This window comes from Coregonus clupeaformis, chromosome 16, assembly GCF_020615455.1.
Source record: "Coregonus clupeaformis isolate EN_2021a chromosome 16, ASM2061545v1, whole genome shotgun sequence".
In the NCBI taxonomy this organism is placed as follows: domain Eukaryota; kingdom Metazoa; phylum Chordata; class Actinopteri; order Salmoniformes; family Salmonidae; genus Coregonus; species Coregonus clupeaformis.
In genome coordinates this window covers 22,325,678-22,340,272 of record NC_059207.1, presented here as the reverse complement: position 1 = coordinate 22,340,272, position 14,595 = coordinate 22,325,678, and the positions used below count along the sequence as shown (strand labels likewise).

The 14,595-nt window shown below is 45.4% G+C and overlaps 1 protein-coding gene across 1 annotated transcript in view; it reads right to left on the bottom strand.

Moving 5' to 3' along the window:
* Positions 1-4,491: 4,491 nt before the first annotated feature.
* cspg4ba (chondroitin sulfate proteoglycan 4ba) overlaps positions 4,492-14,595 on the bottom strand; it is a 68,660-nt gene continuing 58,556 nt past the window's right edge. Inside the window, exons 12-15 of the mRNA XM_041900379.2 lie at positions 10,369-10,541; positions 9,390-9,573; positions 6,965-7,287; positions 4,492-6,724 (exon numbers count right to left, since the gene is read on the bottom strand). Of these exons, the coding sequence (XP_041756313.2) occupies positions 4,964-6,724; positions 6,965-7,287; positions 9,390-9,573; positions 10,369-10,541 (2,441 nt within the window). The 3' untranslated portion in view covers positions 4,492-4,963. The remainder of the gene's footprint in view (positions 6,725-6,964; positions 7,288-9,389; positions 9,574-10,368; positions 10,542-14,595) is intronic.

Here is a 14,595-nt window from a genome sequence, read left to right as displayed (position 1 = left end):
GTACCAGTTACGACAGCAGTACCAGTTATGACAGCAGTACCAGTTATGACAGCAGTACCAGTTACGACAGCATTACCAGTTATGACAGCAGTACCAGTTACGACAGCAGTACCAGTTACGACAGCAGTACCAGTTACGACAGCAGTACCAGTTATGACAGCAGTACCAGTTACGACAGCATTACCAGTTACGACAGCAGTACCAGTTACGACAGCAGTACCAGTTACGACAGCAGTACCAGTTACGACAGCAGTACCAGTTATGACAGCAGTACCAGTTACGACAGCATTACCAGTTATGACAGCAGTACCAGTTACGACAGCAGTACCAGTTACGACAGCAGTACCAGTTACGACAGCAGTACCAGTTATGACAGCAGTACCAGTTACGACAGCATTACCAGTTATGACAGCAGTACCGGGGTACACAGGGATCTTCCACCGTGGCTTGAAATATGTATTTACAGAAGAATGGGTTTAATATATAAGATACTATACACCATAAAATAAGAAATATGCACCAATACAAGATTGACAATGTACCAAAGGTAATACTTTAATAATACCAAGGGGCGAATTGGCCATCTGGCAATTCTGGCAAATGCCAGATGGGCTGGACCATTTTTAGTTAGGTGGGCTGGTCGAAATTGACACAGACATTTAACAAATATATATATATGTAAATAAAACAATGAGATTTAAGATTTTTTTTTAAATCAATATTTTTTTCAGAAATTTCTCTCTTAATCTATAAATGAGCATTTGGCCGATCAGAGGCTTGGTTTTGTCAGGCTGAGCTGAGGTCACACAAACTCACATTGAAAGTCAAAAACGCGTCATCAGCAAAGAGACCTGCGGCGATTCTATCATCAGCTAGACAAGATCATGGTCCTCTATCCTCGCTGGGGCCTGCTGCTGTGATGAGTGAGACACTCTTCTCTCCCCTCATGCGCTCGAGAGAAAAAATATGTTCTGATCATATAACATTTCAAAATGCAATTACGGGAAAACACAGCTTTGGAAGCTTCGTCCCCTTGTCCCTGACGAAGACAGGAGGGTCTCAGCTTTCTGGAGGTATCATTTGTATTTCTCAACTCTCAATATTCAGCTCAGTAGCAACTATTTTACAACCAAGATATGGCTTTGAGATATGGAGCGGAGGGCGTGCGAAATGCGCACCGGCCATTGCGAGTGAATAGGCCTATAGGTCTCATGGGTAGTAGCCTACAACTGCAACGTTTTTTTTTTTGTACATTACATTTACTGTTGGAAGAACACATGGCTACTAGCAGTGAGTATCACAGGAGGCTGGTGGCACCTTAATTAGGGAGGACAGCTCATAGTAATGGCTGGAACGGAGTTAATGGAATGGTATCAAACACATCAAACACAGAGTTTCCATGTGTTTGATGCCATTCCATTGATGCCATTCCACACTACGTTCCAGCCATTACTATGAGCCGTCCTCCCCTCACCAGCCTCCTATGGTGGGTATTATATTTAGAGTTAGCGATCTAGTTAATGTCTTTTGAATTTCCACTTCCTCAGGTGTTCAACCCCTGTGATATTAGTTAGTGCACATAAATATGTATGTAATTCATCTCTATTGGAGAAAAACAATTCTGGAAATTCTAAGAGTATTATTTTGACAGTAAAATAGCAACTATGGTCTAATTATCAACCCAAAATTCATTACAATCACTAGATTAGGTTGTCTGTCCCTTGAAATGAACATCCACATTGGACATTACTATAAGGATTTCCTTGGCTATAAATCCAATGATTGTTATAGTACTATATGTGATGTCATAATCACACAAACACCAGTAATCGAAAGTCAATGCAAATCCTCATATCTACCGTTTACTTAAATACAAGCAATGATCTCTTAGGAATACCTGAGTTTACAAAAAAGCAACAACAAAAAATTGCTTCTAAGGATAATACACAATACATAACTAATATATAAAATGTGCACAATCATATCAATCGATTAAATTTGTTTATTTTTGAAAAAAATAAATAGATTTCAGTGTGTCAGTAGCTATGTTTCCATTAACTTGTCCAGTGATTCTAGTCGACATTTAGAAAGTTCACATAGAAAATAGATGCTCAAATAGATGCGACAATGCTGTTTCCATTTAACTATCTTGTGTTGATAAAAAAAAAAAACTGGATGTAATGATGTCACAACTAAAAAAAAAAATTACGTTTTCACAAAAACCTAGTTTCGAATAAGAATGTAGTAGTTGAAGTGTTTCCATTACCCATTTCGGCAAATTGGGTATTAATAAATTGGCGACAGACTGTATGTCATGTCTCAGGTAGCCCTCGAAAGCTAGCATGGATAAAATCCAATAATTGACTGACATTTGCCATATTCTAATAATTATCATGTGCCAACGTATCGCCACGGTCTGTGCCATGGTGAAACTTGCACTGCAAGATCTGAAATAATAGATTTAGCACGAAGAAGGCATTTAAGAATTAAATGTTGAGTGGAGCTTATAGTTACGCGATGCCATCACATGCCCCGCCCACCTTCAAAAGTATACGCTATCATCATTTATTAGAAAAACACAGTTTCCATCATATGTCGCAATAAAAAAAGTTAGACAAAATAAAAATCTACCCCTCTTGAACAGATAAAAACTGTTGTTGATTTTTTGAAAACGTCTATCTTCCATTTCCATTAAACATTGCTTTTGTAGAATAAGCCTGGGTCAATGGAAACATGCCAAGTGTGTTTCGTAATTCACAGTATCAAGCCATTCTACACATTTGTACGCAAATATGGTTACATCCAATAAAGCCAAGCCAGTTCAGAAAGAGTGCCTGCCTGAGACTGCAACCAATTAGATGCTAGTAACAATCACGCCCACCTTATTTGGCGGTATATTTAAGATGACCGGTTCTGCTCACACATCCTGTTGCCACATCCTGTTGCTACTGCTAGCATGCGTTTGCTTCTTTTACTGGATTGATGCTACTTGCTCACTATGCTGCTGCTTTCTGGTATGACATTTTCTTAGCAAATGCTCGCTAACTGTGTTGAACCTCGCCCGGTCGTTCAATATGCTCATGTCTGGCTGCTGAGCGGATGTCATGGGTCGCGAGGATCAATCCACCTCGCTGCTCTACTGTTGTCAGTCGTAGCTAGCAGATTAGTCTTGGGAGCATTGTATACTTTGTTCCCAATGCTCAGGCTGCTACAGCTTCCTGCCATCCAGGACCTCTATGCCAGGCGGTGTCAGAGGAAGGCCCTCAAAATTGTCAAAGACTCCAGCCACCCTAGTCATAGACTGTTCTCTCTGCTACCGCACGGCAAGCTGTACCCGAGTGCCAAGTATAGGTCCAAAAGGCTTCTCAACAGCTTCTACCCCCAAGCCATAAGACTCCTGAACAGCTAATCATGGCTACCCGGACTATTTGCACTGCCCCCCACCCCCCCCACCCCCATATTTTTACGCTGCTGCTACTCTGTTTATTATTTATGCATAGTCACTTTAACTCTACCCACATGTACATATTACCTCAGTTTACCTGCCAGCACCATGCCTCATTAAGTTTGCTATGATGATGTCAGCCGTGGCCAATAGCATACACGTTGTCATATCTTTGCTGGCTACTTGGTTTAAAGTACATTGCATATAGCTGCAGGGGGGTTGGCTGGGTCACATTGCTTAAGGTTGCTTGTTAGAAAATGAAATATTTTCATTTAGACCCACCTGATGATTACTCATTTAGTTTCAGCCGAGCGCACCCGGCGGTGCTTCTCCAGGGCGGCTGGGTTCGTACTGCTTACGGTTGGTAGTTAGATAGGTAGAATATTCCCATTTACCAAGATGACAGCTCATCTTGCTTCAACCGTGGGTACCCGGCGGTGCGTTATTTGAGAAAAACAGGACATACGTTTGCCAGCTCATGCTACACACGGGTCATATTCACACATAGTACATAGTCTTGTAATGGTAGGATTACTTTAGCTGGTCTATTTGATCATATCTAAACAGCGCTTTCTGTCGTAGCTACACATAGTCGTCTGGCATTCTGCTGTTTTGGGGGATTGGTATAGTTTACCACGCTCACTCCTTGTAGGTCATTTTTTTAATATAATGACGCTTTGCTTGGGCAGTGAGCTACCCCCTGAAGGAGCAGAGGCTATATCGCCAAGACTTGCATTATTCATTCTTTAATAAATGGTTTAACACATTTCTACGCTGTGTTTCTCCTTTCTGAACTACTATGGTTATCCATTGCTCATAATAATCCAACGAGAAGGACTTAATGGAAGATACATCAACCAAGTACCCATGCTGGCAACATCAATCTGAACAACGTAGTTATAGTGTATTGTAGAGTCACTATGGCTGGGATTCACATTGCGCCAACATCACACTTGCACTTGTCTTTTCACTTGTGTATATGGGGGTGTTGAGAAAGGCAGAATACATATTGTGTTCTAACTAATGGACAATAAAGTTGTATTCTATTTTTATAATATTCTATTTGCTTTTTTTTTTTTTAGGTAATTTACACTTGAGCTGTGCAGTGCAATGTCCAGCATTACGGTTTGTTTGAAACCCCACACTGGGTCACGGTTGGAGGGGTAACTTCTGCAATAGTAATACTGAACATGAATTATGTTTTACGGCCAGCCAGACGTGTTTCTAGTGGTTGGTAGAGGTGAGGTGGACTAGTGGTTTGTTAGGTCCAGCAGTCATAGGCTACCAGCTACTGATTAGATTGCAAAGTGGGGATAGTGGTTGCCATTCCCAGTACTGATTGTGCTTAGCCTTCAGTAGAAAATGCTTTGATTATATCACAACACAACTAGTCCAGTAGTGTCATGGTTTGCAGTAGAACGATCAGTGGGGTTGGTGGGGGTGTTAGGAAAGGATCTTAGTGTACAGGGTAGACAGTCCACTTCCACATCCAACCCCTAGGTGGCAGCGGCTACAGGGTCATACCCAGTACTGGTTCTGCTGTAGAGTGGGGGGTGTGGTCCTAATGATCTGGGCTGAACTCTCTGGATCTACACCGTGCCACGAGCAGAGTGGCAGTGATGCGGAGTTGCTAACTAATCCCTGATTGGCTGAAGGAAGCAGTCTGTCCAGGGCAGGGCTACTGGGGCTCAGCGGAGTCACTGTTACCGTGGGAACAGCCACGCTCCTCTGCGACTTGCCGTTATAGGCCGGTGGGGTTGAGGGCGAGGGTGAGGGTGGTGGCTTCGGGGTGAGAGGTTTCTGTTTCCTCTTCCTGTTGCGTCGCAGCAGGAGAACCAGCACCACCAGGATGATGACCAATAGGAGCAGCGCCAGGAGAGGTAGGACAACCAATATCGGGTTGGAGGTCTTCTGAGGGTACGACTCTACTCGGACCGGTGTATTCACAAAGGGGATCTCATTGTCATCTCCTTTACTCAGGGTGGGCTTGCCCAGAGTAGTACCTGTACCTACCGAGTCGTTCCGGTTGGTGTTCCCCCAGCGGTTGCGACCTTTGAACTTCTGGTGGGTCTTGCTGGGTCTCTGTGTGGAGAGGAGGGAGGTGGACAGGGAAGGTAGTGCTGTCCCAACACCAAACATTGTTGTTTGGTTCGTTTGGTTCAGAGGCTGAGAGAAAGGACTGCTGGTGGTCAGGATGGGACTCTCTGTGGTTCGGACTAGCGATGGATCGTATGGAACGACAGTGAACCGGAACTCTCCCCTGGCAGGTGGGACGTTCTCCGCTTTCAGGATGAACACCAAAGAGTCGTTCAGCTCCTGCACTCCAGTCATGTTAGCGTTGAGCTCAAAGGATAGCCTCTCCTGCTTCACATCCTGAAAGAAGAAAGACTCCAGTGGCTCGGTTTTCTTACCAGCTTTGGGTTTTCCTCGGACCAGCTTGCCATACTTTGGATGAGAGACGACCTCGAAGAAAGGGTCACTGACGGATAGAGAAGCCAGCTCAGTTGCGTTGAGGAAACCAGTGTTGAGTTTGACCACGATGCCATTGGGTATTCTCACCCCCTTACCAAACCTGACCAGGGGCTTAACTGTGATGTTGAAAACCTGGTTTGTCAGGTTAGCTTCCGATGTAAACGCGGTGAACTCAAAGCTGTCCTGACCAGATGTGAGGGTCGTCATGTGATAAAACAAGCTACCCGTCCTTAAGTCCTCCTGCTCAAACTGGCTGACCTCCTGGTCATCCAGCCAAAGGATCTTGCCGTACCGTGGCGCCGCGGTGATTCGGTAGTGAACCGTTGTGTTTTTCCCGTTGGTCTCTGCCACCAGACTCCCATGGGTTAAAACCGCGGATGTCTGTCCCTGCTCCAGAGACAGCCCAGTGTTATTGACAAGGGAGATGGTGATCTCCGTCACCTCGAGGTTGAAGAGCTTATAGACCGGTTTGTGATGGCCATCGGAAACACTAAAATAAAACACCCCAGAAGCATGGCTTCCATCATGGACAAAGTACACCTTCCCACTGTTGATCTGAGCCTGAGTGAACGACACCACAGACTCGTTAAGGCTTCCTCCCAGGGCCAGATAGCCATTGTTGGGCTTGCTGATGACAGTGTACTGGATGTCCTCTGAAGGGTTGTCCAAGTCTTCCACGTTGAGGTTCTCCGGCCCCAGGGCCACTGTGTCCCCCTGCACCACGCTCAGGCTGGGGGCTTTGGTCTTCAGAACGGGCGGCTGGTCGTTGACTGGGATCACCGTGATGTTGAACCACTCCTCCAGAACCTGATTAGAGAAGAAGAAGAATAATACTTTATTTTGTCGAATGGAAACTTGTCTTCTGCTTTAGAGTTTGAAGCAGAACTTCAATATCCTCAATGAGGCAATTCATTTTGCAGCATACACAAAGTTCATACAGACAAAAAATGCCAATTAAAAAATAACAGACCTGTACCAGTCCAGAAATAAACAGTTGACTAAATTTGTGCAAAATACAAGGTACAGTAGGTTAGCAACATTAAGTACCTGGTTGTCGTCCAGAGGGCGCTGCGCCGGCTTACCCTTGGGGTTCAGCCAGGTGACGAAGAGAAAGCGGTCGTGGAGCGTCTCGGAGTCGTCGTGGCGGTACGTGATGCCATACTTGTTGAGGATGTACTGTGAGAAGTTGGGTTTCTCCACGGTGAGGTTCCTCTCTCCCACCACGACGACCCCATGCTGGGGTAGAGACTTTACCTGGAACCAGATCTCGTGGGAGCTGCGCTGGGGTGTGGGCAGCTTGGACATAAGGTTAGACGCATCCAGCTTGGACTTGTCGATGACGATGCTGTCACCCTCGGTCACCACAGCACCTAGAACGCAACGAGAGACAAGCAGGTATGGAGGACCGAAGCTGCCATAATTACAGTGCATTCAGAAAGTATTCAGACCCCTTCCATTTTCATACATTATTATTATGTTACAGCCTTATTCTAAAATGTATTAAATAAATAAAAATACTCATCAATCTACACACAATACCCCATAATGACAAAGCGAAAACAGTTTTTTTGAAACGTATGCAAATGTATATATAAATGTATATATTAAAAAAAGATACCTTATTTACGTAAATATTCCGAATCTTTGCTATGAGACTCGAAATTGAGCTCAGGTGCATCCTGTTTCCATTGATAATCCTTGAGATGTTTCTACAAATTGATTGGAGTCCACCTGTGGTAAATTCAATTGATTGGACATGATTTGGAAAGGTACACACCTGTCTATATAAAGGTCCCACAGTTGACAGTGCATGTCAGAACAAAAACCAAGCCATGAGGTCGAAGGAATTGTCCGTAGAGCTCCGAGACAGGATTGTGTCGAGGCACAGATCTGGGGAAGGGTACCAAAACATTTCTGCAGTCTTGAAGGTCCCCAAGAACTCAGTGGCCTCCATCACTCTTAAATGGAAGAAGTTTGGAACCACCAAGACTCTTCCTAGAGCTGGTCGCCCGGCCAAACTGAGCAATCCGGGGAGAAGGGCCTTGGTCAGGGAGGTGACCAAGAACCCGATCGTCACTCTGACAGAGCTCCAGAGTTCCTCTGTGGAGATGGGAGAACCTTCCAGAAGGACAACCATCTCTGCAGCACTCCACCAATCAGGCCTTTATGGCAGAGTAGCCAGACGGAAGCCACTTTTCAGTAAAAGGCACATGACAGCCCACTTGGAGTTTGCCAAAAGGCACCTAAAGGACTCAGACCATGAGACAAGATTCTCTTGTCTGTTGAAACCAAGATTGAACTCTTTGGCCTGAATGCCAAGCGTCACGTCTGGAGGAAACCTGGCACCATCCCTACGGTGAAGCATGGCGGTGGCAACATCATGCTGTGCGGATGTTTTTCAAAGGCAGGGACTGGGAGACTAGTCAGGATCGAGGGAAAGATGAACGGAGCAAAGTACAGAGAGATCCTTGATGAAAACCTGCTCCAGAGCGCTCAGCCCTCAGACTGGGGCGAAGGTTCACCTTCCAACAGGACATCGACCCTAAGCACACAGCCAAGACAACGCAGGAGTGGCTTCGGGAGAAGTCTCTGAATGTCCTTGAGTGGCCCAGCCAGAGCCCGGTCTTGAACCCGATCAAACATCTCTGGAGAAACCTGACAATAGCTGTGCAGCAACGCTCCCCATTCAACCTGACAGAGCTTAAGAGGATCTGCAGAGAAGAATGGGAGAAACTCCCCAAATACTGGTGTGCCAAGCTTGTTGCATCATACCCAAGAAGACATGAGGCTGTAATCACTGCCAAAGGTGCTTTAACAAAGTACTGAGTAAAGGGTCTGAATACTTATGTAAATGTCCTCTGTAGCTCAATTGGTAGAGCACGGCGCTTGTAACGCCAGGGTAGTGGGTTCGATCCCCGGGACCACCCATGCACAAAAATGTATGCACGCATGACTGTAAGTCGCTTTGGATAAAAGCGTCTGCTAAATGGCATATTATTATTATTATAAATGTGATATTTCCGTTTTTTTTATACATTTGCAAACATTTCTAAAAACCTGTTTTTGCTTTGTCATTCAATTTTAGAATAAGGCTGTAACGTAACAAAATGTGGGAAAAGTCAAGGGGTCTGAATACTTTCCGAATGCACTGTATGTTTGCAATCATTCATCCATTTATTTATTTATCTATTTATGTCTCCATTTATTTAGTTATTCTTGCATTTATTTTTGTTTATGTGTGCATTTATTTAACTCTAATTATGGCAGCTTTAGTCGTCCGTAAGCAGGAACACCTATGGGTTAAAAAATTTAATGATTTGCTAATATTTTGACTGCTAGAATAAATAAGCTGATAGGGGGCAACCTTGTTTAGTACCCCTTAATTGTATAATATTCATTAAATTAACCATTATTTATAACTTTGCATAATGGGTTGTGGTTCTTCACCCATTTCATCAATTATTCACCAAACCTGTGTTAGCGAGGAGCAGTGTCTTGCGGTCGGGTCCAGCATTCTCGTAGGAGATGTCCATCTTGAAGGTCTCATTCTCCAGGGCAGCTGGTGGTGAGGACACTGAGAAGGTCATTGAGTCCATGGCGGACCAGCCAACCGACGCCACGAGACTCTGGATGTACAGAATCTCCCGCTGGTCCACCTGAGACACACAGAGACCAGAAATCAGTGAAGATCGGACGGGCAAGCCCGGAATTCACCACTTTTGTAACCCCTTTTCAATGGAACCAAAACACTAAAAAAGTGTTAGACAAAACACTGAACATCAGAACTTTGGTAAAAACATCCCATCAACGAATAATTGAAGACATGAAGACTTCACATGAGTCGCTTCTTCCGCTAGAGAAGATCTAGTCTGTGGCTGATATTCAGAATGGATTACAGATTTATAATGCATGTCTATTTACTCAGCTGTAGAGAGTGTGACCTGGGGCCTTATCCAATCAAAAACACTGACCACGCTTCTGGTCAAGGCCAAACAACATTGTTCCGGCACTGAATTGGAATTTATATCCTGTGGAGTTTCCTTCTGTTTGTTTCTCACCATAAATATTGTTTTACTGGATAAATGAATCAGAATACACAAGAAGAGTCTTGTTTTGTCTTCTCCTATAAACTACTTCGGCTGTATGTATCAAGAGTCTCAGAGCAGTAGTGCTGATCCTGGATCAGGTCCCCCCCCCCTGTCTATTTAATCATATTAATTATTATCTAAAAAGGCGAAACTGATCCTTTACCAGCACTCCAACTCAGCGTTGTATGAATATGGACCCTGGTCCCACCCCCCCAACCCCCCCGTCCCCCCCGTCCACGTAATCTTATTCATTATGAAAACAGATCCTAAATCAGCACTCTTACTACTATCTCAGGTTCTGCTCTTACCATGGTGTGTGTGTGTAGATAAGGTTTAGGCTTAGTTGTTATATTCTGCTCTTACCATTGTCTGTGTGAAGGAGGAGACGTCTACAGTAATATTGTCAGCCAGCACCGTCACCAGTCTGCCTAGTTTTGGTCGACGAATCACGTTGAAGGTAATGGTGCGGTTGGACGTGTCGCTCTTGTCATTGGTCACCGCCTGCAGGTCCTCCTTTGTGATTGGTGTAGTAGAGCCTGTTGATGGGTAAACAAACGACCAATGAACACAGTCGCAATCATATTAGCATATCCTAGAACCTACAGGCACACATAATGATACATTAAAGCCTTTAAAGTAAACACATTCTGGGTAGCTATGTCACAGCAAAACCAACATCATCTCGGTGTTTGAAAATACTTTTACATTTTATGTGGATCTCCTGAAGGTAAGCCATGCTTATGGTCATTGTGGATCTCCTGAAGGTAAGCCATGCTTATGGTCATTGTGGATCTCCTGAAGGTAAGCCATGCTTATGGTCATTGTGGATCTCCTGAAGGTAAGCCATGCTTATGGTCATTGTGGATCTCCTGAAGGTAAGCCATGCTTATGGTCATTGTGGATCTCCTGAAGGTAAGCCATGCTTATGGTCATTGTGGATCTCCTGAAGGTAAGCCATGCTTATGGTCATTGTGGATCTCCTGAAGGTAAGCCATGCTTATGGTCATTGTGGATCTCCTGAAGGTAAGCCATGCTTATGGTCATTGTGGATCTCCTGAAGGTAAGCCATGCTTATGGTCATTGTGGATCTCCTGAAGGTAAGCCATGCTTATGGTCATTGTGGATCTCCTGAAGGTAAGCCATGCTTATGGTCATTGTGGATCTCCTGAAGGTAAGCCATGCTTATGGTCATTGTGGATCTCCTGAAGGTAAGCCATGCTTATGGTCATTGTGGATCTCCTGAAGGTAAGCCATGCTTATGGTCATTGTGGATCTCCCTGAAGGTAAGCCATGCTTATGGTCATTGTGGATCTCCTGAAGGTAAGCCATGCTTATGGTCATTGTGGATCTCCTGAAGGTAAGCCATGCTTATGGTCATTGTGGATCTCCTGAAGGTAAGCCATGCTTATGGTCATTGTGGATCTCCTGAAGGTAAGCCATGCTTATGGTCATTGTGGATCTCCTGAAGGTAAGCCATGCTTATGGTCATTGTGGATCTCCTGAAGGTAAGCCATGCTTATGGTCATTGTGGATCTCCTGAAGGTAAGCCATGCTTATGGTCATTGTGGATCTCCTGAAGGTAAGCCATGCTTATGGTCATTGTGGATCTCCTGAAGGTAAGCCATGCTTATGGTCATTGTGGATCTCCTGAAGGTAAGCCATGCTTATGGTCATTGTTATATAGCCTAACTTCCACTTTGTCAACGTGTTACCAAATGTGTAGGTACGCTTTTATTATGGGTGAACCTCGTCATAAACTCAACACTTCCCACAAAAACAAGGACCAGTCTGACACTCGGCTTCACTGTAAGCACACACCACACAGGTTATCCTCCGAAGGCAAACCTGTTGACTCCAGACTATGCTTAACAGTGGCACACTGTCTGAAACAGAGGGAAAACTATTTGATCTTAAAAAAACAGTGTGGTAACGACATCAACACCCACAAACACATTTTGGAGCCCTGTGAAGTTTTTCACATATAATATAATATTAATATATAATATACTGTACGTATATCTCCTGAACAGTGACAGTGGGGAATTCTGAGATGAACAGTCCTATAACCCTACAGCCTTCTACTGAGAGAAGTCTAGCGATTGTGGAGAGGAAACAGGATAAAACAGAGGAGAGAGGGTGATGTTCATTTCTCACTTCCCTCTCTCCCACCCCTCCTCCTCTCTCCCACCCCTCCTCCTCTCTCCCACCCATCCTCCTCTCTCCTCCTCTCTCCCACCCCTCCTCCTCTCTCCCACCCCTCCTCCTCTCTCCCACCCCTCCTCCTCTCTCCTGCCTCCAACCCCTCCTCCTCTCTCCTCCTCTCTCCCACCCCCTCCTCCTCTCTCCCACCCCTCCTCCTGTCTCCCCACCCCTCCTCCTCTCTCCTCCTCTCTCCCACCTCTCCTCTTCTCTCCCACCCCTCCTCCTCTCTCCCACCCCCTCCTCCTCTCTCCTCCCTCCAACCCCTCCTCCTCTCTCCTCCTCTCTCCCACCCCTCCTCCTCTCTCCCACCCCTCCTCCTGTCTCCCACCCCTCCTCCTCTCTCCCACCTCTCCTCCTCTCTCCCACCCCCTCCTCCTCTCTCCCACCCCTCCTCCTGTCTCCCACCCCTCCTCCTCTCTCCTCCTCTCTCCCACCTCTCCTCCTCTCTCCCAACCCTCCTCCTGTCTCCCACCCCTCCTCCTCTCTCCTCCTCTCTCCCACCTCTCCTCCTCTCTCCCACCTCTCCTCCTCTCTCCCACCTCTCCTCCTCTCTCCCACCCCTCCTCCTCACTCCTTCCTTCTCTCCCCCAGTCCTCTCCAGTGGAAGAAGAGGAGGAGGAGGTCTCATTTTTCTTCGTCATTCATATGGCAGCTTTAGTCGTCCGTAAGCAGGAACACCTATGGGTTAAAAATTTAATGTTTTGCTAATATTTTGACTGCTAGAATAAATAAGATGATAGGGAGCAACCTTGTTTAGTACCCCTTAATTGTATAATATTCATTAAATTAACCATTATTTATAACTTTGCATAATGGGTTGTGACCTTCTCAGTGTCCTCACCACCAGCTGCCCTGGAGAATGAGACCTTTAAGATGGACATCTCCTACGAGAATGCTGGACCCGACCGCAAGACACTGCTCCTCGCTAACACAGGTTTGGTGAATCATTGATGAAATGTGTCCCTCAGTCTGACGTTTCCCTCACATAAGTACGTTTATAGTGTGTGGGTGGCCTCTTCCAATACAAGCTATATCATGTACACCGCTACAAGGAGAAGTACACTGCTACATCTATATCAGATCAATACTACTGTTTGCTTTACCCCAGAAATAGAGAAGTACACTGCTACATCTATATCAGATCATTACTACTGTTTGCTTTACCCCAGAAATAGAGAAGTACACTGCTACATCTATATCAGATCATTACTACTGTTTGCTTTACCCCAGAAATAGATAAGTACACTGCTACATCTATATCAGATCATTACTACTGTTTGCTTTACCCCAGAAATAGAGAAGTACACTGCTACATCTATATCAGATCATTACTACTGTTTGCTTTACCTCAGAAATAGAGGCATTAAGACAGGCTATTTACATTTACATTTTTACATTTACGTCATTTAGCAGACACTCTTATCCAGAGCGACTTACAAATTGGTGCATTCACCTTATAGCCAGTGGGATAACCACTTTACAATGTTTTGTCTCTTCTTTTTTTTTTTTTTTTTTTTTTTTTTTGGGGGTTAAGGGGGGTAGAAGGATTACTTTATCCTATCCCAGGTATTCCTTAAAGAGGTGGGGTTTCAAATGTCTCCGGAAGGTGGTGAGTGACTCCGCTGTCCTGGCGTCATGAGGGAGCTTGTTCCACCATTGGGGTGCCAGAGCAGCGAACAGTTTTGACTGGGATGAGCGGGAACTGTGCTTCCGCAGAGGTAGGGGAGCCAGCAGGCCAGAGGTGGATGAACACAATGTCCTCGTTTGGGTGTAGGGACTGATCAGAGCCTGAAGGTACGGAGGTGCCGTTCCCCTCACAGCTCCGTAGGCAAGCACCATGACCTTGTAGCAGATGTGAGCTTCAACTGGAAGCCAGTGGAGTGTGCGGAGGAGCGGGGTGACGTGAGAGAACTTGGGAAGGTTGAACACCAGACGGGCTGCGGCGTTCTGGATGAGTTGTAGGGGTTTAATGGCACAGGCAGGGAGCCCAGCCAACAGCGAGTTGCAGTAATCCAGACGGGAGATGACAAGTGCCTGGATTAGGACCTGTGCCGCTTCCTGTGTAAGGCAGGGTCATACTCTGCGAATGTTGTAGAGCATGAACCTACAGGATCGGGTCACCGCCTTGATGTTAGCAGAGAACAACAGGGTGTTGTCCAGGGTCACGCCAAGGCTCTTCGCACTCTGGGAGGAGGACACAACGGAGTTGTCAACCGTGATGGCGAGATCATGTCTTACTTCTGACCATGGTTTTATACAGCAACTAGATGTAGACCATCTACAAGGATGGACCTTGGAAAAGCACAATGTGTGTTCTGCTTTAGTGCGTCATGAGGAGTTTCAATCACTGCTATAACAAGGACACAAAGAGCACTGCACCTAGTTACA